Source organism: Danio rerio, chromosome 17 (genome assembly GCF_049306965.1).
Source record: "Danio rerio strain Tuebingen ecotype United States chromosome 17, GRCz12tu, whole genome shotgun sequence".
Lineage (NCBI taxonomy): Eukaryota > Metazoa > Chordata > Actinopteri > Cypriniformes > Danionidae > Danio > Danio rerio.
In genome coordinates this window covers 36610755-36626348 of record NC_133192.1, presented here as the reverse complement: position 1 = coordinate 36626348, position 15594 = coordinate 36610755, and the positions used below count along the sequence as shown (strand labels likewise).

Genomic DNA, 15594 nt, shown 5'->3' with positions numbered 1-15594 from the left:
AGTTATGGGTGTGTTTTGAGAATTAACCAATTAGAGTCTCATCTCCCATTTCCTTTAAGAGCCAGCTGTGTTGCGCTAAGAGCGCATTTGCTATTTACAGGACGCAAAGTAAGTCTAAGTGGAAAAAATTAGTATTTCACAAGCAAACAGTTAACAGTTGACAGTTTTTTTTTTACAGAAAACTGTTAAACAGAGCATCTACTGCGTGAGAATGAGAGATAATGGAACTACTTTCACTTTCGCTCTTGGATAGGGAAACCTTTACGCACAGACATCAATTAGCCTATGAATAAATACTTTTGTTTGTTAAGCGCAAAGATTTGTTTCAAAACTATTTCTAAACTCAGTTCTAATTTCCAGCAAACGAATAAATGAACAATAATGACCAAGTGTGGTCAAAATACTGAGTTATTTCCAAATACACCTGCCATGCCCCATATGGTCTAAAACCTGACAGGTGGGCAAATCTAAGCTTGTTTTTAATAAACAAATATAAATATGGATATATTAAATAATACTGCTAATAATAATAACATTATACAAAAGCAAATTGTTTTGAATGAACTGAAAAAGCCTCCTGAGATGAAGAAGACATAAAAGCAGTGGTTTTTCATATTTTTATTTAAGCTTGAAAATAATGTTTTGTAATATTTTAATCCTTTATATTTATATCCTATATCTATTCTTATTATATCCTATATATATATCCTTAATATTTAAATTTTTTCATATGTAAAGATATTTGCCTATTGCTCTCTTGTGCGTATTAAGCAATGCGTAAGCAAGGCGCAACTTTGTGCCGGAGTTTAGACTGGGTTTGTTTTGGTCTAATGAAAAATCTATTATAGTTTCTCAAAATAGCAACGCGCAAGCAGTGCGCCTCAGAACGCCTTCCTTTTTAGACCAGAACGCCTAAGGGTGCACAAATGAGCGCTAATGCATTTGCTATTTAAATTGCGTAGCGCAACGCCTCAAAACGACTCTTGCGCTAAGCTAAAACTACCAAAAGACTATTGCGCTGCGGAAGTGTAACATGCATTCATAACGTTTTTTTGCGCATACTTTACTATACATTAAATGGCAACTGCGTTTCACTAAAAACAGAGTTAGAATGCCGTTCTTTTATTCAACAAGGATGCTATGAGGATAAACAAGAGACCAATACCTTAAGTATGGTGCGAATGAATGAATGACAGCTTCTAAAATTGTCTGAGTGGCATCCCCTTTTTGCCCAATAGGCCTACCTTGTGTTTATTTGCTAATTTAAGCTATTTTTGTAAATAGATCAATATAATGTAGAAAACTATCCATGATTTATATAACTTCATTACACCTATAGATCTGATAAGCTTTTTATATTAATGGACAATGCACAGATATTGATGTTTAACAATGTTTTACACTACATTATTTGAATTTAACAAGCTTAGTTTACAATGTTTACATTGCTGTATACTTTAAATCTAACTCCCAGATATCAGAAATGACAACAGATTGTTAAAATTTAATTAATGTCAGTTTTAATGTTATTGATTAATGCACTCACTTGACAGATTTCATTCATTCATTTTCCTTCTGCTTTGTCCCTGGTTTATCAGGGGTTACCACAGCGGAATGAACCGCCACTTACTTGACAGTTATTTTTAATTGTATGTGTTTTATGTTTGGTAAAATAGTTTCTAATTTCATCTTTAGTGGTTTTCAACTAGTTACACTGTCTTGTCCCAATTGGTGGATTTAGAGGTTTTTGCAAAAAAAGCAGAAGTGGATTTAGCTGGTTTTGACGCATAAGAAAATCTACCTAGTTAAAAACCAAAGAAATGTCTGAAGTCACATTTATAAAAAAAAAAAGTACATTTATTTTCTAGCTAATAACCTTAACCTTTTCATTTGTTCTTATATACTGTATTGTATAATTAAATACTGGCTCATGTCTAGTGGAAATACAGTGCTGTTGTGCTAAAAGGGCATATAAAGCACAAAGGTATAATCCAGGCACTTAATATATTGGTGTGTAGGACACGTACCGCAGGAGGCAGATGCAGCGCTCCGTCACCAGACAGATGTCCTTTGACCTCACCAAGCTGCTGGTTACTGAAGACTGGTTTAGCGACATCAGCCCTCAGACCATGAGGAGACTGCTCAACATAGTGTCAGTCACAGGTCAGTGTGACCCAATTACAACCCAGTGCTGATCGTGACATGTTCAAGATTAAAGCAATGCATGTAGAGATATGTGATCAGGATGACGTATTCGGACAGGGCGCCTTCTGAGAGCCAATCAGATCATCTTTAACTGGGACCGGCTGGCATCCTGGATCAACCTGACCGAGGAGTGGCCATACCGGACATCTTGGATCATCCTGTTCCTGGAGGAAACTGATGGAGTGACAGACCTTGTCACACTCAAGACCATCTATGAGAGGTCAGCTGACACATGACCATGATACACAGCTCCTGTTCACACACACACTTAATACACAAATAGACTTCATTAAACATGCACACATAGACATCACCTATAACTGCACGTTGACTATGCTTAAATATAATAACTTTAGTTAGTTAATTAGTTAGTTAGTTTCCTGCTACTGTTTAGATTATTAATTCCTGTTTAATTATTACTTTAGTTAGGTTTTAGCTATTTAATTACAATATTTAGTCATTTTTTTCCTATTTAATTGTTATTTACTTCTTAATATACTAATTTAATTACATATTTTAGTTAGTTGTCTTGTTTATGGAGTTTTTTTTTTGTTTCCCTTTCCTTGCATTCTAATATTAGTTAGTTTATACTTAGTTTTTAAATTTTAGAATTTTAGAAGAACAAACTTTTTCATTTTTTTTGTTGATGTCTCATCCTTTCCTTTCTTTTTTGTTCATTCTTTTTTTTTGCTTTTCTTTTTTTCTTTTCTTTTTTAGTTCTTAAATTCTTTATTTAATGTTCGATTTGTATATTTGTAATCCATAATTTGTAATTCCATATTTTTAGTCAGTTAATTAGATTTTTTGTTTAGTTTTGTTTTAATTTCATTCAATATAAACTTAATTCCAATATATTTTATTTAATTTCATTGTTCATTGATTATTATTATATTAATATTATTACTACTACTATATATATAGATAGATAGAACAAACAACAAAAATTGCTATGATTATTATTAATATTAATACTAATAAAAACAACAATAATATTGTATATATACAATATATATTAACAATATATAATTCACACACACACACACACACACACACACACACACACACACACACACACACATATATATATATATATATATATATATATATATATATATATATATATATAAAAATATAAATATATATATATATATATATATATATATATATATATATATATATATATATATATATATATAAAAAAAAAATATATATATATATATATATATATATATATATATATATATATATATATATATATATATATATAAATATATATATATAATATATATATATATATATATATATATATATATATATATATATATATATATATATATATATATATATATATATATATATTTTTTTTTTTACAATCTATCTTTTGGGAAGTAATAAAAAACATGACAATATTCACAATCATAATTTGACAAGCACAATCATATTTACATCTTTGTTTTCAATTTGGAGGAAAAACAAAGATAAAAAAACAAAAAACAAAAAACATACAGACCTAAAAAGAGGATAAAAAAGAAATAAAAAAATAAAAAAGGGAAAGGCACAAGTTGTTTTAAGACGTTTTTTACTATTTCTGCTGAGAATTTTGGTAAAAATCTGCGGATTTCTGCGGAATGATTTTGGGAGTATCAAAACTAAAACCTTAATTTGTAAAATAAATATATATATATATATTTTTAACATTTATTTAATGTTTAAAATGCAAATCAAGTTAGATCCACTTTATTTGGTAAACAAAGCAAATCTCATATAATATATCTACTAAAAGACAGAAAATATTACTGTACAAACTGCATTGTACACAAATTAGATGAAAATTTCATATTAGTCAATATTATTACTGTAATTAATTTAAAAACTGAACAAATAGAAATTAACACACATTTACTCAAGTAAGTAAACAGAATAAATGATGGGTTAAAAATCTGCGGAAATCTGTGAAAAATCTGCAGGAAATCTGCGCGTGAAGTTTCCGTGTGGGCCTAGTTATGCTATATATATTTTTGATAATTTTGTTGAAGCAGACTGTTTCCTCTCATCTCCCCCAACAACACAAATTGCTATGTACAGTGTACAATGGCTCAATGTAATAATGCCTGTAACCTGCAGGTGGCAGTAAGAAATCTCAAATCCCTCCATTTCCTCTGTGCACCGCAGCACAATTACTACAAATCAGGGTGCCTCATTGGTCAAGATGTACCATGAAATATGTCAAGCTTTGATCTTGCCTTCCAGCCACTTACAGCAGGATTTATATATATATGAAGATCAAAACAAAATCATGATGCTCAGCCTCTGCCTGACTAACAGACTGTCACTCTTTAATAATTATCTTATTTGCATGCTGTCGTCAAACATGCAACACACAATCACAGTTACATCTGCTGCATCCTCTCAAGAGGCTTGAGGCGTGTGTGTGTGTGTGTGTGTGTGTGTGTGTGTGTGTGTGTGTGTGTGTGTGTGTGTGTGTAGAGGCCGTTAGTATTGCTGATGCTCAGTGTTTGGCCTTTAAAGGTTGCTCTGTCACACTACACTAACATGCTGTGACTCCTGAGGCTGAAGAAGTGTCAGAGCCTCTCAGTGTCAGCATCTGCTCTCACCGCTCTTTCTGATGCCCTTTAGTGCTTCATCTCACCCGTTTTCCCCCTCTTTCATACCACAAAATACCCCTTCTTTTCCTCTTGTCCACACTAGCACTGCATTTCGGAGAAGTAGGCGGCAGTGTGACTTGTTAAAGCCGAGGCCTCATATGTTGACGAGTTTTCTGGTACAGATGTCACACAGATAAGAAACTGTCAAACCGACTGGTGTTTCTCTTTTCTCTCTCTCTCTGGAGGTCACATGGCCACACATTTGTTGGCTTTTTATAGAGATGAGGGTGAGTCACAGCGGCCAGAGTGAATGTATGTCTGCCTAATGTCCGTTTCTGCATTTGTTTCTTATTTAGGTTTACAAAGATTAAGGCCTGTTCATTTATGATGGCTATACTAGGGATCACATATGTGGCCAAATTTGAACATTTGCTGTTTGTTTACTTATCCCTTAGGCCATGCAAGATACAGTGCTCAGCATATATAAGTACACCCCTTACAAATCTATCTTTTAAATTCACATTTTAATAGGAAACTACACAATATTATATTTGTGCATATTTATTAGATTAGTCAGTACTGAAGCCAAATCTGGAGCATATCTAAAAAAATAACTTACGATAATGGTCCAAAAACTAATACACCTAAATTTATATGTTATAGAAAAATATTAAATACAAATTTAAAAAAGAGGAAATATTTAGCTTGAATTTAATGGTATTATCTTTCAATTTCTAAATATGTTTGGTGACTAAAACTTTTTTTTTAAATACATATATTTGTTTAATAAATGTGTCTTGTTTAAATGCACCAAAATGCATTGTCTATTCACTGAGAAATTAATAAAAATATTCATTTTCAAAACGGGAAGTACTCAGTTACACATTGGCACTGTATGTGTCTTTATTTTGTTTCTTCAGTAGAATATTATAACATGTTTTTTTTCAGCTGGAACATATGATATTTGATTATTTTTACACTTAAAACTAATTTAAAATGAGCTGAAGCAACACCATTTTAAGTTGTTTTGGGACAACCTAATTGTTTTATGTTCAATTCACTTAAATGTTTTAAAACAATTACATTAATTTCGGAATAATGCAGAACCCAGCATTTTTACAGTCTGTAATGAATAATATGCTGTAAAACCCAAAAAGTCAAGGTAACTCAAACCATTTGAGTTAACCAATTGCAACAAACTATTTAAGTTCAAAAACTAATCCTAATGAGTACTGTGAACTTACTGCATTTGATTAAATGAAGCAATTTGAGCACAGTAAAACCCAAATAATGAAAATAACTCAAACCAACTAAGTATTGTAAAACCCAATAAGGCAACTCAAACCATTTGAGGAATCCGATTGCTACAAATCATTTGAGTTAAAATACTAATCTCTTTGGGTACTGTGAACTTACTCCAATTAAGTTGAAGTAATGAGGTATTATATTAACTCATTACCTTCGACACTGAGCTCAAAACTCTTTTCAAATGAGTAGAATTAACTTTCAGTCAATTTTGAGTTAATTACACTAATTTTATTGATAAAGTTGACTGATGAGTTTTACATTGTAAGGATGCTCCAATCAGGATTTTTGCAGCCGATACAGAGTACCGATTCCTTGTCACTGTGATCGGCCGATACAGAGTACCGATTCCGATGCTTCAAGCTTTATATAACTTTGCCATTTCGTAAAGCACACTTTGCCTCTAATCATGACACTTAAGTGGAGAGAATAAATTAAGGATGTTGCATATAATCTCTTAAACACGTCTCTTATTTAATGTGGACATGTCATGTTCAGAACCTGCTTTACAGAAAAAAGAAAAAAAAAAACAGATTAAAAACAAATGGTGAGGAAAAATTACTAACAATGCAATTTGAAAGTATTGCAAATGCTGGAAGAATAATTCAACATGTCTTAATGAAAAAAAAGTTTGGAGCATATATTTGATGCATGAGAAGTTAAAATGCACATCTATAAATCTATGTAAAACTAGGTAAACAAGCACTTGCGATCATGAGATCGGCCAGATTGGTGAGTACCAATCGAGCCATGTAATGTGATTATCAGCTGATACCAATCTTCGGCCGATCAATCTGAGCATCCCTAATAAATAGTTTATAAAAAATGCAAGTCAATGGCAAGCTTCAGCTACCAGCAGGGTTGGGCAAAAGAAATACATTAAAATGTGCTTTAAATTGAAATATCAAATATTTTAGTGTATCAAAATAAACTACAAAGCACAGCAGCTGCATTATGTATTTTGCAGTGTTTTAAAACTACAAAAATGAAGTATTTTGAAATAATAAGCCAATTCATCAACCCTATCAAATGGAAATGACAAAATACTATTTTAAATTTGAAATTAGGGATGCACTGATATAGATTTTTTTTTGTCCGATATCGATAACCGATAACTCTATAAATATTTCAAAATGTTATATTTTTATACAGTGAACAACTGATTTTATTTTAGAAACTTCATAAAAACTTGAACTGATCTTATGAACTGAACAGCCTTATCAAAGCATGCAAGACAGCGATAATAAATTATTTTATTTTATTCACATAGCAAATTAACATTCATCTTGACAAAACAAAAGAATAGGTCAAATAACAAAATGGTATTTAATTATTAAAAAAGTTAAATAAATATATTTTACTAAAATAAATATATTTTGGTCAAGACTGGCAGTTCTGTACAATTGCGTAATCTATCAGTTTAAAGATATCGGCCTAATTTTGACATCGGACCGATAATGATAACATTAAAAATAGCATTTATTGGTCGATAACAATATAGCCACCGATATAATGTGCATCCCTATTTGAAATTCATGTATCATAAATACTGCCCATTCATGGCGACCAGTACTGTATGAGTTTAAAATTAAATAATTTTATTAACTAATTAATTAATTAAATAATATCCATGACTTTAGGCAATAAACTGAGGTCTTAAAAAGCATTTTCTATTATCATTTTGCCTTTTCTTTTCCTTTTTTTCCCCTCAAAGTGCCAGTAACCGTGCTGGTGTTTCATCTAAAAATGTTCATCTATGCTCATCAATGTTTTTCACATTTTTGTTTTACCGAAGCACACAAAATGCTTACACCTTGATTGGCCTGAGTGTGTGTAAATTAACAGTCAAGTTGGATGTTTTGGTTGAACTATCCCTTTAAAACGGGGGTGACCACACTCGGTCCTGCAGGGCTGCTGTCTTGCATAGTTAAGCTCCAACTAAACTGCCTGAAATTTTCTAGTATTCTTAGAAGAAGCTTAATTAGCGGGTTCAGATGTGTTTAGTTGGGGTTGGAACTAAAATATGTAGGACACCGGCACCTCCAGGACCAAGTTTGGCCACCCCCGCTTTAAATGAAAGAATTCTGTCGGTGCCAATGGCGTAGTGGAAAGTGTAATAACACATGCACTCCGGTGCTTACAACTACAACAGTTCGATTCCTGCCTTGAGGTTCTATGTTGATCCTTCTCCTCTCTCTGCTCCTCACACTTTCCTGTCAATTCTCTCTACTGTCCTTTTCAAAAAAGTTGAAGGCTCTGAACAAATTACAAATAAAAAAAATAAATAAACGTATTCTGATTGGCTTGTACTACTTTATATAATTAAAATGCCAAAGCCATATCACTCTGCAACTCATGACTGGTTACTCACTGCAGCTTAGCAGGACTGAGTCTGGTCAGTACCTGGATGGGAGACAGCTAACTAGGTTGCTGTAGGTGTTAGTGAGGCCAGCAGGGGGGCGCTCAACCTGCAGTCTGTGTGAGTCCTAATGCCCCATTAAAGTGAAGAAGACACTATGCTGTCAGTGAGCGATGGGTTTCGGATGAGACATTAAACCGAGGTCATCAAAAGTCCCATGGCACTTCTCGTAAAGAGTAGGGGTGTAACCCCGGTGTCCTGGCCAAATTCCCTCAATCGGCCCTTACCCATCATGGCCTCCCAATCAACCCCATTCACTGAATTGGCTCTATGACCATCTCTCCACTCCACCTATAGCTAGTGTGGTGAGCACACTGGTGTTATTGTCCTGTGGCTGCTGTGGGATAATCCAAGTGGATGCTGAGCACTGGTGGTGGTGTGGAGAAACTGCTCATGAAGGGCTTTGGGTGTATGGCCATATGCGATAAATGCACTATATAAATACACATTACCTACTTACTTGCTAAAATAGTTCACATAGATTTAAAATGAGTTCTAAATTTGAACGAATCAGAAAAGTAACCCCTTTTTTCCTGCAATTAAAGTGCAATTGAAGAGTTCATTTGCAAACACTCATAACTCAGTCTTCATACATTTTCATGAATGTTTTTACTGCGCACTGAAGAATTCATTTGCACAAAAACATGATTTATGAAAATGAATAAAAACACAGTTATCGCTCATAAAGAGTTATATGTTAAACAAAACTGCAGCATATTAATGAGTACCAAAAAAAGCCTTTGAAATAAACAGAAAAGCCCCTCAAATTCAAGTTTCCCTTGTACAGTTAAGCTAAATCTGCTGCTGCTGTCATGATTATAGGGAAATATTAAAGTGAATGAAAACGTAATTTGTGGAATTGCATTTAGATCTAGTTTCTGTTCACACATTTTCAAGTAATAATAATATATCTAATCACACAGGTTTCTCTTCACTTGGCTAGTCAGTGTTTAGATTAGTCTCTGTAATAATTAACGATAATGTCATTATTAATGTCATAACATTACAGCGCTGCCCTGTAAATAGTTTATTTTACTGGTAACAGTTTAAAGTTTTCTGCTTAATGAAAGTAATTTTGGTTACATTTTAGGGATCTGACATACAACATGACACAGATGCTATTAATAAGCTGTAAAGACAACAAATTATAAATGCAGTTTATTGGCATCCGCACCAATGGATGCCATCATTCTGTTATTATAAGCTCCTGCTGTGGTTTTGACAGCTGGTACTTTAAATGATAGAGCTGTTTAAGGCAGGATGGATTCTGATTGGCTGTTTGAGAGATTTAAAATTTATAATTAACAAGAATAGCAGAGTGTACATCTCAACTGTACTATTAACCGACTTACAGTATGAAAGTTTAAAAATAAATAAATAAAAATGCTGTTGGACATCCAGATGAAAACAAATATTGTAGTCATACGGTCAATTTCATCCCTGGTTTTCATTACAGTTGTCTTTTTAGTTGTCATTCTTAGTGCGTAGAGGCCTTCAGTCTTATGACCAGAGTGGTGTGGACTGGTGTTTGGCCAGCATGTGGTGTATGCTTTTGTAAGAGCCAATCAGAAAGAGGTGTGTGAGTTTTGTAGGTCAGCAGTGGTTCTCAAATGCAGTCACAAGGCCTAGGCTTGTGTTCTCACTCTTGTGATGGTGCATGAAGCTGATGGTGTGATGTTATCCGCTGTTGAAATGGACATACTATGACTGTATATAAGAGAGTGTGTGTGTGTTTTATGTCTGGATTTGCTTGGTTATTCTACATCCTTTTCTCTTTCTCTCTCTCCTCTCTCTCGCGCAACACAAATACTCACAAATTCCTAAAAGAGAGAAGTGTTGAAATCCCCTATTTGTAGTGCTGTTACATGGTAGGTCATTGAGGGGCAGAACTTTTGTGTGCTTTCTAGTGTGTGCATTTGTTTGTGTCACATTTGGTGAAAGCATAACACATAACAATTTATTTTATTTTATTTTGTTTTGTTTTGTTTTATTTTATTTTATTTTATTTTATTTTATTTTATTTTATTTTTTTTTATTTTATTTTATTTTATTTTATTTTATTTTATTTTATTTTATTTTATTTTATTGTTGACAAGTGCTTCACGAATGGGTGAACATAAAAATGAGAAATATCATAAGTTCAGTTTCTTGACCTCCTCCAGTGAATCAAAAGTCATATTTGGGGAAACTTTAATAAGAGGAACTTTTTAGTCAATTAGTCTTTTTGCAATTTATGTAATCTTATTCCCAACAACATGTTTTATTTATTTGTTACAATAATACATTTTTATTATTGTATTTTTAGTTAAATAGAATTTTAAAGTATCTTTATACCTGTTTTAAAAAGAATAAATAATATAATGTGTAGTATAATGATGCACAAAATATATATAGTTCAGATGCAAAAACTTCTAAATGCCATCTGAAATTTTCTTCTAAAACAAGTGTTTATATCAGGCTCCAGTGTTTAGGTTTAGTAATTTCACTTTTATGGCAAATAATAAGTTCTTTTCATTGTTTTTAAAGTGAAAAAACTCATAAACAAAGTAGGCTGAGAATAATGCAGATTTTTGATGGAAAGTTCAGATTGCAGGTTTTTGCATCTGAAATCTTTATATATATATATATATATATATATATATATATATATATATATATATATATATATATATATATATATATAATATTTATTATTAGTTAATTCTAAGTATGTTTGCTCTTACATAATTTAGACTCATAAACAAAATGTTTTTGGTCATTTTGTCAAGCATTACTACCTTTTATTGCCTGTAATATGGAAACATTTCTCATGTTCCCTGTTGATCCGGCCCTTTAATCTGCACCAGAATGTGTATAATCTGCTAATAACATCAGATTGTTTTATGATTAACATTGTGACAGGCTATACTAATCCAACTGGGCAGGCGAAACACAAAGATTTCTGTGTCCTTATGGTACGTTGGCTTCTAACCACCAGGTTTAGAAACCACCTTGACTGGCTAGTTCGTACCTTTTGTATTTTGAGTCTACTCAACAACAGGTACAAATCAAACTAAACAATTTGAAAGGAAACCATTTAACAAATTGCATTTCTCTCAGATTTAAGTCACTTGCTTTTTTTTTCTCTCACTGTGAAACTCTTTTTAGGCCTCCCCTACGTCTTCCTTCCTTCCTTAAGACCATGAGTCACAGTTTATGCTGTTGTATTTTTTTTTTACAGGCATTATTTCAGGCAGATTATCTCTTAGTTATAGTGAGACACACGTTTGGTCAGTTTTAGGCGGAAGTCCAAATGGAAAGCAAGCGAGTGAGAGAAATGTTGTGGTGGCGGATGGCCATGATCTGTAGTGGACTTTTTGAGCAGAGTCAGGTCCACTGGGAGTTTATTTATGGCACTTTGCTCCGGTTTTGCGCTTGTTACGAGGTGTGGCCCGCCGAGCCGGTTCTGCTCTGACATCTGGTGCCCGGCTTGTGCCAGGATGGTATGACAGAACCTGAGTGGAGTGGGTACCATGCCCAGTCCGCCCTCCCCGTATCAGCCGGCTCTGGCCTGGGAACATATGTCCCCTCCTCTCCTACTCCGAGAGCGGCCCTTGTTCATTAACCCACCAGGAGAGTTGGCGTGACACGCTCCAAAAGCACCAATCGCAATGTGAACATGCAAGGAGGGGGAAGGACACACCTCTTCACCTTTCGTCCACACCTCGCCTCAGCTTGCCAACTTGGTGTGACATTCATCGGTGAAAGAACAAGAAGACGGAAGCCCTTCCGAAAGGCTTGTCCCGCTCACAATGCTTCCTGTCACAATGCGCGGCTTATTCATTGAGGGAACAATTGGCTCTCAGTTCTGTGCTTCAAATCCAGGATTTACAGCGATTTTTAGCGAAACTTTCTAACTAATGACACTCAAAGTGAATGCGTGCGAGGCTATTGGAGCTAATTAGACAGACTCTTCTCCCAAGTACTGAAACATTAAGATGACATACTGTTCATTCAGGATTACTTTAATTGGTACAATTATTGTAATTTCAGTCGCAATTACGTCGGGAGATAAAAGCGCCTTTTGAAGCACATTTATGTGATTTCCTTTATGCGAAAAGCCTAATAAGCCTTTAAATAATTCTTCTGAAAAGCACACGGCTTTCTTTTTTTCTGCTCTTTTGAACTCCTTTTGCCTTTGAGTTGGAACTTCTTACTCTTCCCGCGGATCCGTATTTTTGTCACGTACCGGTCTTGTCTTCAGCATCTCGATGTGTTTTCTCCTCCGCCTTTGGAGGGAAGCTTTTGTCCATGAACCTGATCCTTCAAGACTCTTTGGTGGAAGAGGTAAACTTGGTAATTTAAAAAGTGCAGCCATTATTTGCCCAGAGGCCCTATAAATGATTAGGCTGTTGAAAGCCCCATCTATTCCCCAAAGGAGAGAAGCCCAATCTAAGATAGGGAGTGCATTTATTGGGTGCACAAAGTGACCTTCAGATGGATGAGATGAGTTTGAAACTGGGGAAGAGGTTGTGGGCTGCACAGAGGGATTTAAAGCTGCTCTGTGGCTTTGTGCTTTCAGGTCAACATTCCTTGCCGTTATTGTGGTTAAGGAAGAGACGTCATTATTTTTCCCTAAACAAATTAGCAGAATTTCAAGTGGCTTTGTATTGTTAGTGTTGGTATTGTATGTAAATGAACAATGCTAAACATTTCTCTGTGTTACCTTCTCCCAGATCTACTTCATACAAAAATGTGGAAGTATGATGTGCAAAGCAGAGAAGATGTATGATGCCAAATGACTAGCTTTGCATCTATCTGTCTGACTATTGACAGATCTGAGGACATAGTTATCACTACACCAGAGGTGTAAAGAGTATCTGAAAAACATACTTGAGTAAAAGTATAGATTCCTTACTGTAAAAATTATTCCGATACAAGTTACAAGTCATCAATTCCAATAAGACTTGAGTAAAAGTATTAAAGTATTTGTTTTTAAAAGAACTTAAGTATTTTACTTATACTGAATGTAGGCGTAAAGAACACCAAGAAAGGTTTTGTTTCTTAATATAGAAATAAATTTAACACCGCAATGTTTCAAAATGGCAGAGCAAAATAGATTACAAAATAGAAAGTCAGTCAAACTCCAAAAAAGGCACAAACAATTTTTCCAAGAAAAAAAAAAAGAGTAGTTAAACGTAGTAAAATGTAGTACAATAAAATTCATTGCTGACTTTGATGTGTTTCATCTCTCAGTAGGCATGGGACAATTAACATTTTGAAGGTATACCATGGTTTGGAAAAGTCAAGGTTTTAAAACCGTTAAAATTTTTGGCAATACCGTATTCTGCCATACCGTAAGGTATGTGCACGATTTTTTATTTACTTTTATTTTTGTTTTGTTTTTAGGACAACAATATCTCAGCAGAAAAGATGCTGTTTTAAATGAAATTTAAATTCATACAAATGAAGAACGCAGAAATCAATAATTCATTTAGCCTGACATGATTACTGCTCCAAAATATTTTAAATGTTTCTCAAAATAAAATTTTTTGTGTTTAAAGGGGAATTTTTTTTTGTTGTTTTTTACTCAGACATTTCAAAATAATATATTTTAGAGCAGCAATCCCTTTACCGTGAAACCGTGATATTTTTATCCAAGGTTATCATAATCTTAGTCAGAATCTTATACCGGCCCATGTCTACTCAGAGGGGGGGAATATTTTTATTTACTACACTAATAAGCATTTCACTGCTAATTAAGCTAAAATATAGTCATGGTATGTGGCAGTGCTTTTTGCCATATAAATAACTTTATTACCTTTTGTTAACATTATGCTTACAATACCATTGTAAAGTCAGACATAATTTGACTAAATTCACATTTAATTAACATTAAATAGACTCTTACCTCAATGTGTTTTCTTAAATTTGAGGATGAATTCTTAAAAGCACTATTTTTCATGGTTCGTTGCAAACAAAGTAGACACTGCATCCTGCACACTGCATAAACATGCCAGCTTGTCGTGCACAATCACAATGTAATGAGTAACGATAAGTGTCCGTTCAAATGTAGTGGAGTAAAGAATACATATATTCAATCACAAATGTAGTCAAGTAGAGTACTTTACACCGCTGCACTACACATTGTTTTTCTGCTTTTTCTTTATTTCACACCATCAAACAGGCAGCGTGAACACGGGTGGTAAGGTTTTCTCAAACTTTTTTGTTTGTTGTTGTCATTGTTTGCTTTTATATTAATGCGAGAGCACATACATCATAATGGTGTGGGAGAGAGAAGGGTCACCTGGAGAGTGATAGTGCTGAATGTTGGAGCACTGTAGTATGTCTATCGCTTGCAAAAGTTCTTATACATGGATACCTTCTGGCAAAAAGAGAGCCACAGCAACATTTTTTTAAAAGCCCATTCATTTTGTCAGCAATGAATTAGTCCTCAATTAGCCATTGGGTTTCCAGGAACTTGATACTAGAAGTAAGAACCACTTGGGTCAGTGGCTGAGGGCAGGGTTACCATGACCAATGAGATGAACAGAAACTGTTTTGAGCACCATTTTTGTTATAACAATGAAGTCGAACGTAATAATCTATTTTAATGGCTGTCTATTCACATAAGGGCTTGTTACATGAAGACGTTATTCTCCGTTGCATTCTCTGTTTATGCGAAACCACCTTGCACCTTTGCAGTGATTCTTAATTCTAGACCTTGGGACCCCCTGCCCTGTGCATGTCTTCCTTACTTAACACGCCTAATTCAGATCATCAGCTCAATAACAAAGAGATCCATAAACTGATCCTTGTGTGTCAAATAAGAAGACATACAAAATTTGTTGGGCTGGGGGTCCCGAGGACCAGAATTGGGAACACTGCAGTACAGGAATACATTGGATTCGCTGTCTGGATGCCGATATAGGATTACAAAGTTATTAACATTCATAGCAACACATCAGATTCTTTTGTAAATGGCTCTACTGTGACTCTCTAGCCAGTGAAAAAAACAAAAACTAGAACCTGGTTTGTGCAGGTGGGAAAGGGAAACCTGTGCATCCAAACCTAATGAGG

At 34.1% G+C, this 15594-nt stretch overlaps 1 protein-coding gene across 11 annotated transcripts in view; it reads left to right on the top strand.

Moving 5' to 3' along the window:
* kidins220a (kinase D-interacting substrate 220a) overlaps window positions 1-15594 on the top strand; it is a 154795-nt gene that overhangs the window by 64397 nt on the left and 74804 nt on the right. For all 11 annotated transcript variants that reach the window (XR_012393039.1, XM_009293186.4, XM_694244.9 and 8 more), the window contains exons 21-22: window positions 2019-2163; window positions 2263-2425. Coding sequence is in view for 10 of the 11 variants with exons in the window: in XM_009293186.4 (XP_009291461.1) it covers window positions 2019-2163; window positions 2263-2425 (308 nt within the window). In the remaining variant the exon portion in view is untranslated. The remainder of the gene's footprint in view (window positions 1-2018; window positions 2164-2262; window positions 2426-15594) is intronic.